This window comes from Mus pahari, chromosome 21 (genome assembly GCF_900095145.1).
Source record: "Mus pahari chromosome 21, PAHARI_EIJ_v1.1, whole genome shotgun sequence".
NCBI lineage: Eukaryota > Metazoa > Chordata > Mammalia > Rodentia > Muridae > Mus > Mus pahari.
The window spans coordinates 19,607,485-19,625,241 of record NC_034610.1 but is presented as its reverse complement, the minus strand read 5'-3'; the positions used below and the strand labels follow the sequence as shown (position 1 = coordinate 19,625,241).

The 17,757-nt window shown below is 52.9% G+C and overlaps 2 protein-coding genes across 3 annotated transcripts in view; one reads left to right on the top strand and one right to left on the bottom strand.

Moving 5' to 3' along the window:
- On the bottom strand, positions 1-12,214 carry Znf598 (zinc finger protein 598). Of its 2 annotated transcripts, none has more exons than XM_021221099.1 (12): positions 11,925-12,214; positions 5,287-5,399; positions 4,769-4,898; positions 4,331-4,542; positions 3,947-4,164; positions 3,293-3,410; positions 2,770-2,957; positions 2,585-2,669; positions 1,721-2,484; positions 1,233-1,401; positions 985-1,135; positions 1-910 (listed from the first exon to the last, which is right to left on the bottom strand). In XM_021221099.1, exons 1-12 carry the CDS (start codon positions 12,147-12,149, stop codon positions 557-559), a joined length of 2,727 nt encoding a protein of 908 aa, XP_021076758.1. In that variant the 5' UTR covers positions 12,150-12,214; the 3' UTR covers positions 1-556. The 2 variants fall into 2 exon arrangements, with proteins under 2 accessions (XP_021076758.1, XP_021076759.1); XM_021221100.1 differs by having other exon boundaries at positions 3,302-3,410.
- Npw (neuropeptide W) overlaps positions 12,148-17,757 on the top strand; it is a 10,598-nt gene continuing 4,988 nt past the window's right edge. Inside the window, exon 1 of the mRNA XM_029533193.1 lies at positions 12,148-12,419. Coding sequence (XP_029389053.1) covers positions 12,148-12,419 — 272 coding nt within the window. The remainder of the gene's footprint in view (positions 12,420-17,757) is intronic.

Genomic DNA, 17,757 nt, shown 5'->3' with positions numbered 1-17,757 from the left:
TGCAGTACTGCAAAATAAATTTATTTGAAGATAAACTGTCTTTTATAAAATGTCAGAGGCAATTTGAGATCTTAGATTTAACTTGTAAAAAGATTGAACTTCAAGTAGCACAATTTTGTGTCTGTTTTTAATCCGGAACATTCTCTATGAAACAGCCGATTGTTTACACAACACATGTGACATCTGACTCCAGCACCAGTGGACCCAAGCTGTCAGCTCTGGGGCCATCGGCTTGCCTCACGAGAACTCTCTTCGGGCCACCGAGGCCTCTAGCTCTAGCTCAAGGCCCAGCATCCCAGCCTTTCCCTCCCCTGGCACATTCCAAAATCACAAGGTCACAAACCAAGACTGACCCCCAGCCAAGCACGGGACAGGACTTATGAGTGATGGTGCACAGGGTAGACCTTTCCTGATGTCCACCTGGCAGGCCTGGCTAACCAGGAGGCCTGAGCCTCGGCCTTCCCCGGGCCCTACCTAGCTGCCAAGCAGCGGGGAAGAGGAAGGAAGGAGAAGGGAGGCGCTAGGGTGTGACAGCTCCTGCCCTCACCAGCAGGAGCTACGTGATGATCCTGGCAATGGCTTGAAGGGAGGGGAAGTCATCGTCCTGGGCAGCGTGCAGGGCCTGGTGGCTGCTGACGTCACCGTGTGCCAGTACCTGTTGGCAGGTGGGGCACACACAGCAGTCCAGGCCCAGCTGTTGGGTGCTGGTCTGCCACACATTCTTCTTGTTCTTCTTAGATCTGGGGTTGGGAGGCTTCTCACGACTGCAGAAGTCAGTGTGTGCAGACAGCAGCTCCTGCTGTTTGGCTGTGTCTGGCAGGAGCGCCAGCAGCTCACTGAAGATCTTCTGGAAGCTCTCTCCAAGCAGGTCCCTGCAGCTCTTGTAGTACTGAGCCGCAGAGATCATCCCCTGCCACCAGAGAAGCACAGCCAGTCATTTCCACCCTGGGCCAGGGAGGCCACCCCCACCCACTCCCACCTCACCTGTCTGAACTCTCCCGAATGGCTTTTAAACTTGCTGAAGCAGGCTTCGTCGCTTTGCAGAAAGTCCTTGATAGACTGGATGAGCTGTAGGTTTCTTTCCCGGAAATTCTCAGGTTCTAAGTAGGCTCGTGGTGTGGGTGCTGGCCTGGGTCTGAGGTCAGATGGAGGCTTGAGCCTTTAGGGTGGCTTAGGTCGCACCCTCCCACCAGCTCCCAGTGGCAAAAGGCCAGGCAGCCCACCACACGTACGTTTTTGTGGTGGTGGTGGTGGTAGAGGTGGGACTAGGAGCACAGGCTGAGTGGGAGCTGGGCAGGAGACTAGAGAAGCCAGGCGGTGGCTTGCTGATGGGAGGCACCAGGCCGGGTGGGGGTGGGGGTGGAGGCGGTGTGCCCTTCAAGAGCACCACGGTGCTGAAGCCTGCAGGGTGACATAAGAGCTTCAGTGTGATCCCAACTAAACCCGTTATTCTGCATGTCCAGCCCCAGTAACCGCTGGGGCCCATCCACATCCAGCCCCACAGCAGGCTCGGGGCCAGAGCTCTACGTAAGCAGTGCCACAAAGTGCCAACTGTGGCAGCTCAAGGTGGCACTTGCATCCAGACTGTACTCAGCAGCATAGACGTCTCCTCTAACAGAAGTGGGTACCCTGTGCCCACCATGTGCAGGCTCCCAGCCTGACACTACGGCTCTAGCACTTCTCTGAAGCCTAAGGAACCCAGAGCATGAGGCACACATACCTGGGGGAGGAGGCATCCTGGGTGGACAAGGGCCTCCGAGAGCTGGAAAGTCCTCCTGTGGTATGGGGCAGGGGAGGGGACCGAGGGGCCTTGGAAGCCCTGGAGGTTCCTTTGGGGCACTCCGTGCCAGGGCTGACCCTTCGGAATGTCCATTGACGATGGTTACTGGCACTTCAGCTTTGCTCAAAGGGGCTTCCAGGACCTGCTCAGTCCCAGAGGGCTTAGGGGTATGATCAGGGGGCAACAGTGGGGATGATGTGGCCCCTGGCTTCTCAGAGCCCACCTTCTTCTTCTTGCCAACCTTGGCTGAACTCTGGTTGGTGGCTGGTGCCAGCAAAGAAGACACAGCCACCATGGTGGGCACACTCCGCAGCTCCTGCACAGTGAGGCCACCACTATCCTCCTCATCCACTGGGGCTGGGCCACCCTTCCTGCCTCCCCTGCTCCCCTTCCCTGCCTTCCGGGGAGGTTGGCCGCCACCGACCACAGCCTGGGGCCCTGGGGTGGGTAGGTTGCCCTTCTTGCTGCAGCCGCTGTTCCAAGCTGAGATGAGGCTGGAGGGGGCACTGCTGGGCTTGGGTGCGGAGGAAACCAAGGCAGGAAAGTCCTCTTCCTGGAAGGTCTTCTTGCCCCTGTGAGGACCAGGGTAAGCCAGTGCCAAGCTTACAGAGCCTGGGGTAAGCGCTGTGCAGCAGGAGGAGCTGGAGGCACAGAGACTGGGGAAGTCTTCCTCCTTGAGCTCAGGGCTGGGCGGTGGGAGGGTACTGGGTCCAAGGAGGGAAGAACTGGTTAGAGGTGCATCACCAGGCCTTGGCCACATCTACCCCTGTCTACCACACTCCCCTTCCCAGTTCCCACACATACTTTGAGGGGGCAACCACTGGGCCTGGGCCTGTGGCTGGGAAGGCTTCTTGGCTTACAGGACCATTTGCTGAGGCTTCCTTGGAGCCTGCAGACATAAGATGAGTCCAGGTAAGGCTGTGATGGAAGGCTTGGGGAAGGTGAGATACTGACGAGGAGCTACCATTAGATGGGACTGACTGGGTTACCTGAGCCTTCACCCTGAGCCCGGGGCAGACGCCGGTGGCCACGGGATTCCTCAGGCACCCTGGCTGCGGCTTCCTCTTTCTTGGGCCTGCTACCCTCCTCCCGGTCCTCAACCCTCTGAGTCTCCTCTTGTTGTTGAGCAGCCACAGAGGCCCGGATAGCAGCTGCCACTTCTCGGTCTTCTTCTTCCCTGGGTTGGAACAGAGGTGAGGAAAGACCTAAGATGGGCAGTGTCCGAGCTCAGCCTGCAGCCTGGGCACGGGCATGCTTTGCAGGCACTTCCTGGCACAACTGTGCTCTGCTCTCGGGGCCATTCCTCCCCCAGATTCTGTCGTCTCTCGCTAGCAAGGGGTAAAGAAGAAAGAAAATTCTACTTGCTGGGCAAACACTGTTGCCACCTTCAGGAGCCCAGGAGCTCTAGCTAGAGCCCACTGACCTCACGCCTATCCCCAGCTTGATGGCTGGCGGCTGCCACAATGGAGCGGTGGCAGCAGGAGAATGTCAGTGGTATGCAAATCCTCCCACCTCTTGTACCTCCAGCTTCCCCGGCGGTTCTGCTGGGCTCCACGCCCGCTGGCCCGGCCAGCTCGGCCCTGGCGATTGTACCTGTCCACCTCCTCGTAGTCCTCGCCACTGACGACTCCTGCGGTCAGTACAGAGCCTGTCACTGTCCCGAGCCAACCAACAGGACACAAGAACTACTGTCCAGACCACACTGAGGCCAGTGCTCCTGTCTGGAAGGACAAGGCTTCTCCACCCCCAACAGCTTACGATCTACAAGGATAGGCCCAGACTCCGCAGAATCCAAACCAGCTGTGACCTCTAAAAATCAGTTCCCAATTGGTATAAGGACAGGGGCCTAAGCCCCACCTTTGGAGATGGGATAATGGGCTTCAGTGATAGTCTCCTGAGGCAAAGAAGTACCCCAAGGACTCCAGAGCCCAAAATGCAAAGCACTGGAGAGGGGTGTGAGCGGGCGGCGGGCGAGGAGCTCACAGCTATCACCAGGCTCAGGTGCTTGGAGCGAGGAATGGTGAGGAGTCAGCCAGGTGGGTGTCTCCTGTGTCTCGGCCAGGTAGAAGGAGTCTAACTGGGACCTAGGTCTGAGGTCTGGGAAGCAGATACTCACAGAAGGCCCCAGTACCTAAGCCTGGCTGAGCCTACAGCCACCTAGCTCACCCTCACTCCGGCGTGAGTGCCGTGGTGCAAAGCTAAACTGAAGGTCAATCTGACGGTTCTGGCGTGCCTCGGCCCGGCTGCGGCTGTGGCAAGCTGTTTTATGAGCCTTGAGGTCGATCTCAGTGCGGAAGGCATGGGTGAACTGCTCAGTGCTGCAACGGCCCTCCTCACATAGGAAGTGCTTCTCCCGGAAGTGCTCGCGCAGGTATGCATAATCACTGGCAGACAGAGTCAGCAGAAGCCAGATCATCTACTGTACAACCAGAGAACTCCCAGAAAAGTCCCAGGAGAGAATCACCTCTACACTCCCTGCAGCATCCCGGGTCCTGCCCACCTATAGTACCTCCAGGCCCCACTCCCTGCAGCAGCCCCGGCCCCGCCCACCTATAGTAGTCCTGGGCCCCATCGGAGTCACAGAAGTGGCAGAAGTAGTGGTCACGGCGCAGGTGCTTGAGCAGCTCATCATTGTCCAGGTAGCGCTCGTCACAGAACTTACAGAGAGGATGTCCCCGATGGGATGTATCATCAGGGTCACCCTGCATACGGTGACGAGCCAGGTCCTTGCGTGAGTACCACTTGCGCTCATAGGTGAAGATCTGCAGAGAACACGGGGCTGGACATAGAGTTGGGGCTCCCAACCTCCTGACTTCACAGTGGAACATTAGGGGCAATGAGTGGACCCTAATAATACCAGCTCCGCCCTAGAGCCCACTGAAGGCTGGAGGAGCCGGATAGACACTTGGAGGTTCCCATGCCCCTTTAAAGCAACCTAGGGCTCTATGGGGCCTGGCAGTCTCTGGGGGTTCCCCAGGGCAGGCACACCTTGAGGTGCTTGAGGCACAACTTGCAGCAGAAGAGCTCGTGCTGCTTGCGCATGTGCTGCTCCAAGTCCCCGAAGAGGCTGAAGGGTGGCAGGTGAGGGCACCGTGGGCACTCATGCTGCAGCAGCTGCCTGGGGAGAAACCACAGCCACCCACATGGTTGGCTCTAAGTGTTGTCCAGAGCAGAGCCACATGCCAGGCCCCCACTCAGGAATACAACAAGCGCATGCACAAGGCGTGGGCTCCAAGCCTGTGGTCTTAGCCCTCGGCCGCGGGGATAGGACCCGCGGTAATCATATCCTTCCTGGGTCTTTACAGACCCCGAGTTAACTATGTTTGCATATTCTTGTGCCCCTCAAAAGGCTAAAACAGCAACCCCCTCATTTCCACTGCTACCTCAGTGAGAGCCAGGCGCTCCCTACCTCACGAGAGGGAAGAGAGGTCACCAGCACTGTGTGTGTACACCCCCAGTCCTGGTTCTGAGGGGCAGCTGCAGCCTCTCCAGCTGAGAACCCTCACCTGTACAATGCAAACACCTTTCCATCTGCAAAATAGATGTCATATTTCTTCTCGTGTTGGAGCTGATGGATGGGGATCAGGGCAAAGGCAGGGAGTTTCTTCCCAAAGACCACCTGGAGAGACAGAGAGCGGTGAGCAAGACCTGGGTGGAATGGCCGAGGACCAAGCAGAGGCAGAAGAGGCGCCCTCAACAATCCTAAGCTGGCAGCAGCCACTGGATGCCCAGACAGCCCAGGCCTCCTCTCATTCCAAGTTACCCACAGGAACTATAGAACAGATGTGATATTCAGGCTCTCCACCAGGAGGCAGTCACGCTTCCTGTAGGCCTGGTATTCACCCACAGCAACACCCTAAAGCTGCACAGAGGAGCTCAGTGTAGAACAACTTTCACAGGGTGGTGTGGGCATGTGTTCTAGACAGCAGCTAAAGAAATAGCAAATGGTGCCTAGCAGCTGTCAGATGCATCAACTCCTGGCTACCCTGTCCTGAACCACCTTAGCATGTTTCCATGACGCCACAGGAGGAAGGGCTCCTACAAGATCGGTATCCGGGCCTGGTCACAAGTATGAGCCATAGAGATATTTCAGCCCCTAGAGAAGTAGGAGCCTAGAGGGGCCAGGGCAAGGCTTGGAGCACACTGGGTGCCCTGAGACAGGATCTGGACGTCCAAGCCTTCCCCTGCACCCTGCAAAGCTCCCTCTTCTCTCCATGAAGCTCCTCAGGTGGTGACCTGCAGTGCCAACTCCACAGTAACTGTCACATCTCTCTGACTCAAGCCCCTGCCCTGCCCAGCTGCCTCTTTGCTACTGCCCCACATCTCACCCCGATCACAGGCTTTAGCTCAGTCCTGGAAGCGGCTGAGGTCTCTCCAGTACATTCCTACCTTAGGGAAGGTCACACCAAGGTCACCACTTAGGTCTAGGCTTAGCCCAGCAGGGTATTTTGAACCAAAATATACAAGAGTTTGAGGTAACTCAGGAGTGACCAGGGAGAATGGGCCCATTCACAATCACAACCCACACACAGGGCCCCAAGCAACGAAATAACTAAAGCTGGTTCTATGAAGGACCGAGGGAGAGTCCAGCTCCACTCTGACATTATACTTAGAAATGGCACATGGACCACAGTCTGCTCCTCTAACCAGCCTTATCGGGAGCCAAAGGAGGCTGCTCCATGATTCAGGTACACCACTGTTAGGATGGGACAGGTCAGCAGTGGCCTAATGAATCCTATCTGCTAAGGCAGAATAAAATGAACTTCCTGTCTTGTGCTCTGTCTAGCTCAAGTACAACTGCACCCCAAACATCATCTTTATTTAGTTTTTTCGATCTTAAAAAGGTCAGGCAGCTGGGCAGTGGTGGCGCACGCCTTTAATCCCAGCACTTGGGAGGCAGAGGCAGGCGAATTTCTGAGTTTGAAGCCAGCCTGGTCTACAGAGTGAGTTCCAGGACAGCCAGGATGACACAGAGAAACCCTGTCTCCAAAAACCAAAAAACAAAAACCAAAAAACAAAATACAAACACACACACACACACACACACACACACACAGGTCACTCAGGTGAGTTTCTGTGAGTTCAAGGCCAGCCTAGTAAACAAGTTCCAGGACAGCCAGGACTACATAGAGAAACCCAGTCTTAAAAACCAAAAAGCAAAAATCCTGCCCCTGTTTCCAAAGTGTCCAAATTACAGGCATATGCTACTGGTGCCCTCCCTAAAGGCAAACCAATGAAGGTTCCCTGAGGGGATTCCTTCCATGGGCTATAATGCCCCCCACCTCCATAGGGCAGCTTTCTTCCTCCCAGGAAACTCTTTTCTGGATCCCAAGCATGGACAGGAGCCCCTAGATTCCATGCTGTTTCTTTGCTCACACCGGCTATGCTTTCCAGCCGTCCCCAAGCTTTCCTCTCCAGCCTGGATCATGAGGGACTCGGGGGCATGAACCTGGTGGAGGGCCGTAAGATGCAGCCTGAAAACTCCTGAGCACAGGCAGACTACAGGGCCACTCAGCACCAGACACAGTCATACCCAACTTAGCTCCTCCAAGGCAGGCACAAGAGCAGTCCGAGGAAACTCCCTGAAGCTGCCAAAAAGCCCAACAGACGGAGCGGAGGATCAACTTCCTTCCCTAAAGGAAGCTGTGCCAGGGACGCCCCCGACACTGCCACTAGCTCCAGGGCCCTCTCTCAGCTGTGCACTTGGGTCTATTCTGCATGGCATCTCAGGCTATCACAGAAGAGGTTCATCTACCTCAGGTCTATGGGCACAGCCTCTAAACACCTCTGTGGGCTGCCAGTGCCAGGACATGCTGAGTAGGGAGTTCATCTGCATCACCTCTTGTCTTATGATCCATGCCCTAAACATGCTGGCTTGTTGTTTACCTACAAAACATCTCTTGAAACAGCCTGAGATTAAGGGCAGGGTGACAGCACGCATCCTGCAGGGAGGAAGACCAGAAGCTCAACAGAGCTCCTTAGAAAGCCTGGCTGGTGACCAGAGGAACGGGATGAGAACCAAACCTGCTCTACCTATGCCACGGAGGCTGAGAACCAAGAAACACAATCATCTGACTGCAGGGCAGAGGTAGTTCAAGGGGCCGCTGAGCCAAGTCTGAATGGGAGTGGGGTGAGGATCTGCAGAGCAGAAACAGAGGCCAGCAGGCCCCAGGCCTACCAGTCTGATGGAGGTGGCCTAAGCTGCATATACACCTGGATCAGGCTGAGAGTAGGGAGGGAAGACATGGGCTGGCTCAAGAACGGAGAAGAAGTACAGGACGAGGCTTAGGAAAGGAGCCATGGGTGCAGGGGAAGGCTAGGCGTGTCGGGTCTGAAGGGTGTAGGCCTGGAGCGATGGCAGAAAAAGCTGCCTCTTCAGGCAAGGAGAGCGGGACTGCCTGGGCAGGTGCTGGAAGAGCAAGGTGGTCAGGAGGCTCCCCAGTGTACCCAGAGGGTAAGGCAGGGGTCTAACCAGCAGAGCCCCATCTTCCTGGAGGCATTCCTGTGAGGCTAGGAGGGGGACAAAGGAACATGGAAGTGTGGGGCCAATAATCTGCCTGGGTTGTAAGGGGACAAAACCAAGGAGTTAGTGAGGAGAATAGGAAAGGGCTCACGGCCTGAGACAAAAGCTCAGGGCAGGTCTGGGTGAGGCTGAGCTACAGGGGGACCCCTGGATGGCTCCCCTGTGATGCGCTAGGCAGCACACGACCCAGAGGCCAGGCAGGGATGCTGCTGAGTCAACTGTGTGGGATTGGCAACCCAGTTCCAGAGAAGACTGAGGGGTAGGAAGCCTGCTCAGATGGTGCCTGCCCGAGGGCCTTGCTACTCCTCACCTCCAACATGCAACACGTGCTCAATAAGACAGGTGAGCTACCATGCATGCAAGTGCACAGGGGGCTAGAAAGATGACTCAGGTAAAGAGAGCTTCCTTCTCTCCCCGAGAGCCCACAGAGGCTACCACCATCTGCAACCCCAGCTCCAGGGGAATCCAACATCATCTTCTGGAAAACATGCATACATATGCATAAAGGAAAAATAAATCAGCCGGATGTGGTGGCACACACCTTTAATCCCAACATACTGGAGGTAAAGACAAGTGGATTTCTGCTGAGTTCAAGACCACCCTGGTATACAGAGTGAATTCAACAACAGCCAGGGCTACACAGAGAAACCCCATCTCAATCAATCAATCAATAAAGAAAGCAATTTTTTTTTTTTTTTTTGGTTTTTCGAGACAGGGTTTCTCTGTAAAGCCCTGGCTGTCCTGGAACTCACTCTGTAGACCAGGCTGGCCTTGAACTCAGAAATCCACCTGCCTCTGCCTTCCAAGTGCTGGGATTAAAGGCGTGTGCGACCACACCCGGCAAGAAAGCAAATCTTTAAATTAAGAAAGAAATTATTATTTTATGCATATATATTCCTGTGTGTATATTTATGCACAACACTAATGTTAGGTGCTCACAGATGCTAGAAACAGGTATGGTGGGAGTCCAATTAGGGACAGGAAAGGCCAGGAATCTCAGCACTCAGGAGGCAGAAACAGGTAGATCTCTGTGAGTTCCAGGCCAGTCTGTGTACATAGTGAGACTGTCTCAGAGACAGGAGGAAGAGTGGGAGGGACCACAGATGACAGACAAGCACTCACAACAGAAAATGCCATTGCATCACCAGGTCCAGCCTGCTGACCCGGGTCTTGGAATAATCCTGGGAAGGCCCTAAGCATTCTCCTCCCATTTCCTGCTTGTGGGTGGGGGCGTGGCCCGTCCGGAATCGTGACGAGTTGGAGAGCAACAGGATGAGAAAATGGCTCTAGAGAGATGTGTCCAGAAGAACACAAGAAGCGCCTAAAGAAAGGTGGAGCACAGACCTCTCCACTACTCAGCATGGTATCAATACTGTCCATCCCTCCACAGCCTCAGACCAGATGGCAGCCCACCCAAGCTGCACACTGAAAAGTCCAATTGCCCTGGCTCTTCACCAGATCAGCAGCTTCCAACTTGTGTACTGTCTCTGCACTACACCCAGACCGCCCCCTCCCCGAAGCCAGTACAAGGTGTCACAGCAAAGGAAGCTGGCCCTTCAACACCACATTTGTCTTGTTTAAGGCAGAGTTTCTATATAGCCCTGGCTGTACAAACTCACTCTGTAGATCAGGCTTGGCCATGAACTCAGAGATCTGCCTGCCTGTGCTTCAGAATGCTGGGATTAAAGGTGCATGCCACCCCATCCGGCTTTATATAAAATCTTAACAAGCATCCCTCCTAATTTTTAGTCACATGAAGGGACTAAAGGGTCACTGGAAATCTGGGTGTGAATACAGGACACACGCAGAGGGTAATGCAAGACTCAGTAAGGGACAAGATAGCACTGAGGGTGAAGGCGCTAGGTTACCAGTGGAGGGAATCAAGATAGCCGGGGAGGCTGAGCTGGACAGCTACCATCTCACCCCACTTCCCAAGAACTCCTACTGCCCAGCATGGTGGTACAAGGCTAAGAGGACGCCCAGGCTTGGCCAGGGGCACAGAGTGACAAACCACAGCCCAGCCAGGGCAAGCTAACAGCTCATGTCAAAAGCCCCTGCCACAGAGCTCTTAGAGGTGTGAGGCTCAGAAAGATTGAGGGAGGGCAGACACTGGCTATAGCTGACACATGTATGTATGTTCTCACTTCCTGAGTAGACCCAGAGCCCTGGCCAGGACCACGTATAAGGACCTATAAGGACCTACAAAATGTCTTCCTTCCTAGAAGGAAGCTACAGGTGTGTGTGCTCAAAACCCCTGTCAGACCTTTCCATCAGCGTGTGCACGACTGGCCAGCAAAGCCCCAGCGAGACCCTGAGTAGGTCACCAGCCAAAAGCTTCCAGGGATGTTTCTGAACCCCAGATCTCATCCAGTAGGGTAAGGCTCCTTCCACCACACTACTGTCTGAGGTCTTCTAGTCCCTCTTCCCCAGTACAACATAGATGCTTAGGGAATGTTCCAGGATTCCAGCTGACTCTTTTGACATAAATATCAAAAGCTGGGTGTGTTGGGTATGGTGGAGAATGACCCAGCCCTCAGGAGGCAGAGGCAGGTGGATCTGTGTGAGTTCAAGGCCAGTCTGGTCTATAGAATGAGTTCCAAGACCTCCAGAACTACAGAGTAAGGCCCTGTCTCAAATACGGGACGTGGTGGTGCACTGCCTTTAATCTCAGCAATTAGGAGGGAGATACTGGTAGACCAGTTCTACAAAACAAGTTCCAGGCCAGCCAGGACTACATAGTGAGACCCTATCTCAATGAGAAAGAAAAAGGTCAGAAAGAAAAGAAAAAACCCAAATTTTCGGCATTATTCTATCTGTGCGTCACTTCTAAGAATAGAAAAGGGTGATTCCCTGGCAGAAGCCACTAGCCAAAACCTTCCATGAACCAACCACGGTAATTTCACAATTCTGGAAGCAAACGGATCTCTAAGGGCAGCAAACCAAAGGAGGTTCAGCTGGATACTCCCCACCAACGGCTGGCATTGCTGGAGTCCTCTGACCCCCTCCGGGATTTCCACGTCTAGACAACCAGAAACATCTTCCCACCACTCTGGAAGGAAACCTCAAAGCTAGAACTAGTAACAAGGAGGCAAACTCCCTAAAATTGTGGACCACCGAGCACCTAGGAATCAGGTCCCAGTATAACCTCCACTCTACAAATGGAAACGCTGTCTCAGGAGCTAAGGATCACAGGTGGGGCCCAGAAGCCCAACTAGTCTGGAAATGTCCAGTTTAACCCTTTTTTTCCCCAGAGCAGTCACCTTCCAGAATAGACAGTGTCTGGAGGTTCCCCCTGGCTGTCGGCTCCACCTCAGTGACGATCCCGAAAAAAAATCAAGATTCACAGACAGGAGGGCTCTCGACCTGACCTTGCCCTTCCCGCAGCCAGGTCATAGGGAAGTCCCCAGGCTTAGAGTTCCCACAGGCATCGATCCTCCGTCCCCGGCCCAGCCGCCTCTGGCTTCTCCCAGCCCCAGGAGGCCCGGTGATCGCATGGCGCCCCGACCGACCACCCGGCCTCCGGAGGGAGCGGGCGAGGCCAGGCCGCGGCCGGACACCGAGCAGGCAAAGCCATCAGGAGTCCGCCCTCCCCGCGCCCCGTCGCGCGCCCCGCTGGCGCACCTGGCGCAGCTCCTCGCGGCACACGGCGCAGTAGCGCTGCTCGCACAGCACCCGCATCTTGGTAGAGCACCGGTAGCACACCGGGTGATCGCAGCGGCCCAGCGCCGTGGCCTCCAGGTCACCGCAGCACAGCACGCAGCTCCCGCCGCCCCGCTCCGGCGCTGCCACTGCCTCCAGAGCCGCGCGCCGCCCCTCGGCGCCCGCCGCCGCCGCCGCCGCCGCCATGGCCGGGCTCCGGCCCCCTCCCGGCCGGCGCGGCACAGCGCTGCCTGGCTCCCGGCGGACCCGCCCCTTCCGTCGACGTCACTGCCCCTCCAGGCAACCGCCCGCCTGGCGGAAGTGCTCACTGCGACTTCCGCCCGGGCCTGGTGCGGCACAGAGCTGTCCGTTCGCTCACGGCTGCGGCTCAAGCCTGTCCAGTCATGTAAATGCGGAGTCTCTCCGCCTTCGCCGACGCGAGGCTCTGGAAACGCCCGAGGAAGGACACGGCATCCAGCATGTAGACCAGGCTGGCCTCGAACTGAGATTTGCCTGCCTCTGCCTCCCGAGTGCTGGGATTAAAGGCGTGCGCCACCACGCCCGGCTCAGTATGTTTGTATCTTAAATGCAAATTTCACTGGATGTCCTGGGGACATAGCTCAGTGGCAGAGACTTGCCTACCATGCCTATGTTCCATTCCCAGCACAAAAATACATATATAAGTAAGTAAGCTAGTAATGACTGAATCCAACAAAATTTTTAGGAACCTTTCTATAGCCTTGCACCTCTTTTTTTTTTTTTTTTTTTTTTTAAATTTATTTGTTTACTATATGTAAGTACACTGTAGCTGTCTTCAGACACTCCAGAAGAGGGAGTCAGCTCTTGTTACGGATGGTTGTGAGCCACCATGTGGTTGCTGGAATTTGAACTCCGGACCTTCGGAAGAGCAGTCGGGTGCTGTTACCCACTGAGCCATCTCACCAGCCCGCCTTGCACCTCTCTTGTGTTTGGGACATAAGCCTCTGACATCCAGACATTCTTGCCCAATCCCACTAGAGAAGGGACCTCGTGTTTTCTTGGTTGTAAAACAAACACATCCAGCCAGACATAGTATGTAGGAAAGGGAGACACCCAGAGGGGCTTGAGTGGATAGTAGTGAACCTGAGGCTTCAAGTCTCTGCAGCTGTTGGGCAGTCTAGAAAGAGTCAGTATATTGTGTGTGTGACCCCAGAGTGCCTATGGCTAACTAGAATCAAAAACGACTTAAACCCCTAATTATGATACTTACATGCTTCTGAACTAGGTTGCACCACTGAAGCCTATAACTTCATTTGTAAAACTGGGGTCACCATACCAACTATGTAAAGCAGACTGGGCTACATTTGCCATCTTCGGACAGACGTGGGGATTTACCTTTCCTAGACAACTGGGCAGGGTTAAATATTGTTAAAATGACAGGGTGTGGTCACATACCTTTAATCCTAGCACTCACAGGCATGGACTTTGTAAGTTTTGAGGTCAGCCTGGTCAACATAGAGAGTTTCAGGCCAGCCAGCCATGGCTACATAGTAGTGAGACACTGTCTCAAAAAAAAAAAAAAAAAAAATCTGTTAAAATGGAAGACTGGAGAGATGGCTCAACAATTAAGAGCACTAGCTTTTCTTTTCAATCCCCAGCACCACATGAAGGCTCACAACCATGTGTAAGTTCAGTTCCAGGAGGTTTAATATCTTATGGTCTCTGAGGGCACCAGGTACACAGACGGGAAAGCAAAAACGCATCCATAGAAAATAAAAAATTTTTAAAAATGAAATCATTTCTGTTAAAATGACAATTGAATGTTCATGGCAAGCTCTTTAAATGCCGATGGCAAGTACTTTGTTGTCCCAGTTTGTGCAAATACATAAAGGCTGAGGGATGGGGAATGTGGTTTCCTAACTGACAGCTTTTGGCCTCGCCCTTGCTGCCCTGGCTTTTAACAGAGCAACTGGTAGTCAGCCAGCCAGCCAGCCAGACTACCCATCTGCCACCATTCTGAACACTCCTTAGACAACTTGAGAAAGCAACGCAATGAACAGAGTTGATTATCCCTCCTCCTAAAGGCACAGCCTCAATCAGGGAGCTGTTTGAAACAGTTCACACCACACATTTTTAAACCCACACACCTGGAACTCTAGATGACCCTGTAGTCATCTCAGGCCAGAATTGGGGACTATTTCCCATGATGGGCCAGCAGAGGGCCTCCTGTGACTGAGGAGACAAGGCCCTGATTGGCATTATTCTCTAGCCATGTAAGCAGACTGGCTGTCCCAGCGCAGGCCGCGTGAGTCACAGGAAAGCTCTCCTCTCCTACCTCTGGTGTTGCCGCTTTAGATTTAGTAAAAGGCATCTCTACAGGGGTTTTTTGTTTTGTTTTTTCGAGACAGGGTTTCTCTGTGTAGCCTTGGCTGTCCTGGAACTCACTCTGTAGACCAGGCTGGCCTCGAACTCAGAAATNAGGGTTTCTCTGTGTAGCCTTGGCTGTCCTGGAACTCACTCTGTAGACCAGGCTGGCCTCGAACTCAGAAATCCCCCTGCCTCTGCCTCCCGAGTGCTGGGATTAAAGGCGTGTGCCACCACGCCCAGCTGTGAAAAATATTTTTGAGACAGTCTCTTTATGTGGCCCCAGCTGTCCTTGAACTCCCTATGTAGTGGCCTCAAAGTCAAAGAAATCTGCCTGCCTGTGTCATCTGAGTGCTGGGACTAAAGGTGTGTGCCTGGCCCTCTTCTCCTGTCTTTTAAGTCTTTAATTGGCAGACAAAAGAACCCATCCCTGTGTCCCTCCCATGATGGAATGGAAAACCAACTCCTGAAAGTTCTAGTGCAACCTTCAGAAACAACCTAACATACATACCCATTATACATACACATGATGATGATGATGATGATGATGATGAGAGGAGGAGGAAGAGCAGCAGAAGCAGCTGAGTATCTTGTAATCCCAGTGTTGAGTACCAGCCTGGTACATGCAGTGTTGAATAATGAAGAGATCCTGTCTCAAGCAAGGTGGGAGGCAAGACCCAACACTGCAGCTTTCCTCAGCACGCACACTGTGACTCACAACCATCCATACCCTCTGGGTCTGACCCCTGCAAGGCAGCAGGCATGAGCACAGTTCACTTACATATGTGCTATCAAAGTACAGGAGAGCCCAACTCCCTCGGGATGTCCTCTAACACATGCACCTAGACATTAGACACGTATCAATGCAGCGCTGGAGAGATGCAGTGGTTGAAAGCACTTGCTTTCTTGCAGAGGACCTGGGTTGGTGTCTCAGCAACCCATGTGGTGGCTCACAACCATCTGTAACTCCCGGTCCAGGGGATCTGACACCGTCTTCTGACCTCTGTGGGCACCAGACATGCATGTAGAGTACATATATGAAGGAAAAACACTCGACATGTAAAGCAACAATGAATAAAGTATTCACAAGGGAGGGGTCTAGAATCCGAATAGGCGCCTTTGGGGTGGCTCAGTAGTAGAATGGTAGAGCTACTTGTAGGTAGAGCTAACTGGGACCTGTGTGGGGGAGGAAAAGCACTGACTCCTTCAGGCTGTCTGCCAGCTTCCATTTGCACGTCATGGCATGCATGATGTGCACATGTGTGCACATAATATTCTTTATAAAGTAACAACATTTAATAATCAAATATTAAATAACCAGAATAACAGGCTTTAGAGTATAGCTTGTACCAAAATGCCTGCCTGCTTACCATGCTAAAGACTCTTGGTTCAAATCCCAGAACCACCAAGAAGAAAAAGCTCAGAATGGCAACAGTCGTGAACCAAGAACACCGGAAGCTAGAACTCCGCAGATCCTATAGGGATTGCTTTTCCAAAGATGAGGGAACAGAAAACCTAGTGTCCAGAAAACATGATTGCAAGCTGAGCTGAAGCCACGGGCAATACAGATGTTTCAAGAATGGAGGCCCCAACTAGAGCCAGCAGCTCCCAGCTCCCTGAGGAAAGCTGCTAGGGCTCGAGTGGAGTTGTCCAGGCATGGTGGTACAGGCCTATAACCCCAACAGGAGGGGCCTGAGGCAGGAGGATTATCAAGAAGCCAAGCTGAGTTCCACAGCAAGACTCTATTTCAAGACAAAAACAAAAAAGAAAGGGAAAAAGATATGGGAAGGCAAGGAGGTGGCTCATAGAGTCAAAATAGCTGCCACAGTGCCTGAGAACTTGAGTCCCATAGCCTGAGTTTAGTCCCCAGGACCCACAGGATTGAAGGAGAGAGCTAATTCTTGCAAGTTGTCTTCTACCTTCCACGTGCATGCAGGGAAGTGTGTGTGTGTGTTCAAATGCTTGTAACTAGGGCTGGTGAGATGGCTCAGTGGGTAAGAGCACCTGACTGCTCTTCCAAAGGTCCTGAGTTCAAATCCCAGCAACCACATGGTGGCTCATAACCATCTGCAACAAGACCTGACGCCCTCTTCTGGAGTGTCTGAAGACAACTATGTGTGTAAGTACATATAATAAATAAATAAAGCTTTAAAAAAAAGAAAAGAAAAGAAAAGAAACAAATTTGTTGAATATATGAATATGAGAAAGTAATTATTAGTAACATTTAAAAAAAAAACAAATGCTTGTAACTAGATTTACAATACCAGCTTACAGATTTGGAAGCAGTGTCAGGCCCTTTCTTTCTTTCTTTCTTTCTTTCTTTCTTTCTTTCTTTCTTTCTTTCTTTCTTTCTTTCTAGATTGATTATTATACATAAGTACACTGTAGCTGTCTTCAGATGCACCAGAAGAGGGCATCAGAGACTCATTATGGGTGGTTGTGAGCCACCATGTGGTTGCTGGGATTTGAACTCAGGACCTTCAGAAGAACAGTCATTGCTCTTACCTGCTGAGCCATCTTGCCAGCCCCATGCCCTTGCTTTCTAATCAAATGGTATTTCATACTTTGTTTCTAGACCTCTGGTGAAAGGCAGAGTCCTTTATGGCTGGGTCCTGGGTACAGTGCAGGAGCAGGACAGAGAGACGCCCTCTGCATCCTGATCTTTAGGGAGCAGAGTCTATTCCCTGGTCCCCTAGCCCCAGCTTGGGTTGCTTCTATCAGCTGCTGTGCACCCCTTCCCCCAGGCCAGGGCCTTCATCTTCTCTTGACCACTGCTGTCCGTCTCTTTGCCACCTTGGACCGCAGACATTAGGGAGACTGAGGTCGCTGGTGTTTAAGCTCCAGGAAGCACAGCATGCCAAGCCAGTCTGTAAACTGTACTTTTTGTTCAGTGTTCCACTTTCGTAATTGGTCCATGCTCTGTTTCAGTTGTATTTCTCTTTTCTTTTTGTTATGTCTACTACTTGTTTCTGTGCTTGGGTGACACAAGCGTGGACAGCAGAGGACAACTTATAAAAGTTTGTTCCCTCCTTTCACCTTGTGGATCTCAGGAATTGAATTTGAGTCAACAGACCTGGTGACATCACCTTATCTGCTTAGTCATCTCTTTGGGCTCTCTCCTTCCCTCCTTCCGTCCCTTCCTTCCTTCGTCAGAAGTGAACATAGGGACTCACGTGCTAAAGATGTTCTCACAGTTTTGTTTTGTTTTGTTTCTTTCAGGACAGGGTTTCTCTGTGTAGCCCTGGCTGTCCTGGAACTCACTTTGTAGACCAGGCTGGCCTCAAACTCACAGAGATCTGCCCCCACATGCTGGGATTAAAGGTGTATACCACCACACCTGGTTTTAAAAGTATTTAGACCGGGCAGTGGTGGTGCACGCCTTTAATCCCAGCACTCAGGAGGCAGAGGCAGGCGGATTTCTGAGTTCGAGGCCAGCCTGGTCTACAGAGTGAGTTCCAGGACAGCCAGGGCT